Source organism: Gossypium arboreum, chromosome 8, assembly GCF_025698485.1.
Source record: "Gossypium arboreum isolate Shixiya-1 chromosome 8, ASM2569848v2, whole genome shotgun sequence".
NCBI classification, from domain to species: Eukaryota; Viridiplantae; Streptophyta; class Magnoliopsida; order Malvales; family Malvaceae; genus Gossypium; species Gossypium arboreum.
Window position 1 is genome coordinate 8716428 of NC_069077.1, and position 4663 is coordinate 8721090.

General features: G+C 33.6%; 2 protein-coding genes across 2 annotated transcripts; both read left to right on the forward strand.

Annotated features, from left to right (window-relative positions):
- The first annotated feature begins 938 nt into the window (after positions 1-938).
- Positions 939-1751, forward strand: LOC128279389 (uncharacterized). The gene is made up of 3 exons (XM_053018092.1): positions 939-1253; positions 1369-1456; positions 1580-1751. The coding sequence occupies exons 1-3, from the start codon at positions 1038-1040 to the stop codon at positions 1657-1659; spliced, it is 384 nt and encodes a 127-aa protein (XP_052874052.1). The 5' UTR covers positions 939-1037; the 3' UTR covers positions 1660-1751.
- On the forward strand, positions 1744-4396 carry LOC108469160 (type IV inositol polyphosphate 5-phosphatase 6-like). Its single transcript, XM_017770048.2, has 9 exons — positions 1744-1805; positions 1892-1996; positions 2122-2605; positions 2680-2873; positions 2970-3078; positions 3192-3340; positions 3446-3724; positions 3836-3943; positions 4031-4396. Exons 1-7 carry the CDS (start codon positions 1744-1746, stop codon positions 3639-3641), a joined length of 1299 nt encoding a protein of 432 aa, XP_017625537.2. The 3' UTR covers positions 3642-3724; positions 3836-3943; positions 4031-4396.
- Positions 4397-4663: the final 267 nt, after the last annotated feature.

Here is a 4663-nt window from a genome sequence, read left to right on the forward strand (position 1 = left end):
CTAGTTATTTCATCAGTCACACCTATTTTTAATAATAAAAATAGATAAAATTTTCAAAAAAAAATTGATTTGCTCATTGAAATTTCCATTAGTCACACCTTTATGATACTTTTGCTACACTCGTGGTGTGTCATTTATATTTTTCATTGTTTGTTTATTAAATCTTATTCGAATCAAAACTTAATGATTTAATTATAAGAAGTCAATAAATTAAATTCAAATAAACTTGAATTCAAGAGGAATAGAATTCAAAGTAATTCAAACTTGAAACTTATTCAATCTAAAATTATTTAAATATTTTAAAACTTTAAATTTAACTCGATCCAAATTGACTCAACTTGATTAAAGCTTAGATTATACGAGTGACCCACGAATATTTCTATTAAAGCTTTTGCTCCATTTAGTTTTCACATAGGTCTTGGGTTTTTAGAGGGTAAGTAGGTAATGCTTTTAGGGTTAAATAACGTTTTGAGGTGTAAATTTGAACTTGGTAATTACTTTTACATTGAGATCTAGATTTATTTTTTTTCAAGCTTGTCTCTAAATTTTACAATTATTCTCACTTTAAGGCTTGAACTATTTTTGTTCAAATTAGTCCCTAAACATAACAATTGTTCTCATATTAAAACCTAAACTTTTTCTATCAAAGTTAAACTTTGATATTTTCTTTAAAACCATAAAGTTCAAACTTCAATGTAAAAATAATTGTCAAGTTCAATAACTAACTTGAATAAAAAAATGTTCAAGCCCTAACCTAAGAACAATTGCCTAGTTTAAGCTCTAACGTGGAAACAATATCCCAATACAAGTACTAATTTGAATCTAAAAAGAGTTCAGACCCCAATATAAAATTAATTACTAATTCAGACCCAAATAATAATTTAACCCAACTTTTTTTCTCTTCAGATTCGATACTTTTTCTCCTGTACCCTGAACGAGGTTTTTGTTTCAATGGAGACCCAACTCAAAGATTTTAAAAAATAAAAATAAAAATAAAAAATAAATCCTTTTTTTTCCCTCTCTCTCTCTCTCTCTGTATGTCTCTGTCACTGTCACTGTCTCTCTTTTATATGTCCTACAAACCTCTGTATTTCCTACCATTACTTCCACGCTTCACTTCTTCTTCTTCTCTGCTTCCTTTTTCAATTCTCCCTCTGTTTTTTTCCTTCAAAAAAATTGCTTCCAAATCTGGGTTTAAGCTTTTATATGAAAGCTCTGAAACAATGAGACTTGAAAACTCCAAGAAGAACAAGGTTTCTTTTTTTGTTTTTAATCTAAAACAAGCCACTCATTTTATGTAAATTATTAGATTTTTTTTAGGATTGTTGATTTAATTAAAAGTGTTTTATTTTCCTTTTGAATGAAAAGCTTCCATGGCCCAAAACATTGGTCAAGAAATGGTTCAATACCAAGACTAAAGCTCAGGACTTTCATGCTGATGATGTTCTTTATAGAGGTAAAAAAAAAAAAAAAACTTTTTTCTGTTATTTTCTTGAGTTTTTTATTATAAAAAGAAAAACCCAGATTTTAGATTGCATTGTTCTATTTAACAACTTTATAAATTTTCTTTTTCTTTTAGGTGTTGATGAAGATTGGAAGCATAAACACAAATTCTCAAAGAGGGAGACTTTTAATATAAAGAAAAGCAAAACAGGTTAGGATTTAAAGATTCCATTTTTATTAATTTGCTTCATTTTGGACCATATTTTCATATATATAACTCTAAATTTGTTTATTTGGATCATGGTAGAGAGATTGAACAAGAAATATTCAGATTCTCAGTTTAAAGACATACATGATTATAGGTATGTATATGTGTTTGAAATTTTGTTGATTTTGATTTGATTTTTCAGTGCTTTTTTATTATTATTTGTATATGTGTGGTGTGTAGGGTATTTGTTGCAACATGGAATGTAGCTGGTAAATCTCCTCCAAGTTGTTTGGATCTTGAAGATTGGCTTCATACATCTCCACCAGCTGATATTTATGTTCTCGGGTTTGTCTGAAATTAACCTGGATTTTGTTCAATATTACTTGAATTTTTCTAGTAAAATTCGAATGATGATGACGACGACGTTGATTGATTGTTGTTTGATCTATTTGGTTTATATGTTTTTAAAGGTTTCAAGAGATTGTTCCTTTGAATGCTGGTAATGTTTTGGGGACCGAAGACAACGGTCCAGCAAAGAAATGGTTAGCTCTCATTAGGAAGACTTTGAATAGTAATCCGGGTACCAGACCGGTCACTGACCCGCTCGTGGAACTTGATGCGGACTTTGAAGGATCAATGAGGCGGAAAACTTCGTTTCAATCCATGAGTCCTAGTGATTGTGACACTAATTCCAGATGGGGTTCCTCTGAATCCGATGACGAGACAGATTCACCGAAAACAGATTCACCAGTGAACATGCAGTCTTTCGGTGAATCTTTTGCCATGGAGGAAACCGATAACCAGAACGGGCATTCGAGGTATTGTTTGGCTGCTAGCAAGCAAATGGTAGGCATATTTCTTACCGTATGGGTGAAGAATGATCTTCGAGACAATGTTCGGGACATGAAAGTGTCGTGTGTCGGGCGAGGATTGATGGGTTATCTCGGAAACAAGGTATAATTTTGCCTATGAAACATTAGGTTCCAAAATAAGTAGCCATATACTCATCTTTCTTGGGTTTTTTTCAGGGCTCCATTTCAATTAGCATGTCTTTGCATCAAACCAGCTTTTGCTTCGTGTGTAGTCACTTAACCTCAGGACAAAAGGACGGTGATGAGCTTCGAAGAAACTCCGATGTTATGGAGATCCTTAAAAAGACGAGGTTTCCCAGGGTTCATGGCGTGAAAGATGAGAAATCTCCACAAACGATTCTAGACCATGAGTAAGCCTTCGTATATATGTTTAATTTTGACTCTTGTTCATTCTTGTCGGATTAAGATAACCATAAAACTCTTAACTTTTCGATGTCTTGGCACAGTCGTATTATATGGCTTGGGGATTTGAATTATCGGATTGCTCTTTCATACGGATATGCAAAGGCTCTAGTCGAGATGCGCGATTGGAAAGCACTGTTAGAGAATGATCAGGCATGTTCATACCCTTTCTTGATTGATTCCGTATATACATATATATATATATATATATCTTTTGTTCTTAAAGTGCCTACATGAGAATCTGAAACGCCTTGGTTGTTTTTCAGCTTCGGATCGAGCAGAAGCAAGGCCGAGTTTTCGAGGGATGGAGTGAAGGAAAAATATATTTCCCTCCCACATACAAGTATTCATACAATTCCGACAGGTACGCCGTGGAAGATAGGCACCCGAAGGAGAAACGAAGAACCCCGGCATGGTAAATCTCTATGGTTACCTAGTACTTTGTAATAATCGAGTTTCCGATACATTGTCGAATGATTTTGCTTTCATACAAAAAGCTAATTAACCGATATTTGTGAAGGTGTGATAGGATACTATGGTACGGAACAGGTCTGTATCAGTTATCCTATGTTCGAGGGGAGTCCAAATTCTCCGATCATAGGCCTGTTTACAGTGTATTTTCCGCCAAGGTCGAATCAATTAATCGTAGTCGAATTCGGAAAAGTACGAGTTGTTCCGGAACCAGGGTCGAGGTTGAAGAGCTGTTACCACAGTAAATCGGTTTATAGCACACTAAAGCTCTCATCAAGGACCTGTAATTCATTTCGGAATCGAGCCCTGATTTCTCTCGATCTATCAGGTAAAATTCAAATCATTTCGGAAACTGTTGCTGTTCTTTTCCCCTGTTAGAATCTTTTTTCTTTCAAATTGAGAAAAATCTCTTTATTGTTCGTATTCTTAATTTTTACAGATTGGTCCCCCATTTTTTTACATGTGGGGTAGTGGTGCATGAAAACCAGACAATGGTGGCGATAAAGACATATATTGTCATATCGATTATTGTTCGAAGAAAAACAAGGTTGGTTCTTCCAAAATTTCATTTAGGTACAAGGTTGTATATTTTTGTCAATAAACTTACATCTGCAAAAAAAAAATTGTTTTTCAGGGTAAAATTGGCTTCACAACAACAAAAAGTTTGTATTTCCCAACAGCCAAAATTGTAAAATACAGCTTTTTCGAAAAGCCATCCATGGCAGAACAATAATTCACAAAGACGTGTCTGTTTCTTGTCGAAATTCCATTGAAACAACTTACAGCAGCAAAATAAGAAGAAGAATCAGAGGGCTTTTTAATGTATCTTTTCTTTTTTTCTTGAAGAGGGGAAAAAAAGAGAGAAAGAGAATGGATTCAATTGTAATTTTTTTCCATTTTTGGGAAGATGTATAAAATGCCTGGGGATTTGATTGTAAACATTTAAATTTTTATGTTCAATGGATAAATTTTAATTCTAAGTTTATTGGAATTAAGAGAAGGATGACTTTTATTAAAAAAGCATAAGGATTAAATTAAAAAGGTTTAAAGAGTACAGGGACTGAGAACGAAGTTAAACCTAACAAAAAACCGAAAGTGAAACGCTCGTAAGGCAACTGCTTTTTGTGAGTTTTGTCAAATCTTAATCTGCTCTCCAGTTTTTCTGAACCACAGTGCCTTTCTTTGTTCTGATCTGTCGTAATAGCATTAAGTGCTCGTGGGTTTCACTCTTGGAATTAATTTTTATCGTGTTCTAAACGCATTCTAA

Bases quoted from the DNA above. Each gene is read 5' to 3' on its own strand.
- LOC128279389 (XM_053018092.1), top strand. From the start codon at position 1,038: ATGTCTCTGTCACTGTCACTGTCTCTCTTTTATATGTCCTACAAACCT. The intron at 1,254-1,368 runs GTTTCTTTTTTT...TTGAATGAAAAG, and splicing joins AAAACTCCAAGAAGAACAAG to CTTCCATGGCCCAAAACATT. The intron at 1,457-1,579 runs GTAAAAAAAAAA...TTTTTCTTTTAG, and splicing joins TGATGATGTTCTTTATAGAG to GTGTTGATGAAGATTGGAAG.
- LOC108469160 (XM_017770048.2), top strand. From the start codon at position 1,744: ATGGTAGAGAGATTGAACAAGAAATATTCAGATTCTCAGTTTAAAGAC. The intron at 2,606-2,679 runs GTATAATTTTGC...GGTTTTTTTCAG, and splicing joins TGGGTTATCTCGGAAACAAG to GGCTCCATTTCAATTAGCAT. The intron at 2,874-2,969 runs GTAAGCCTTCGT...GTCTTGGCACAG, and splicing joins CAAACGATTCTAGACCATGA to TCGTATTATATGGCTTGGGG.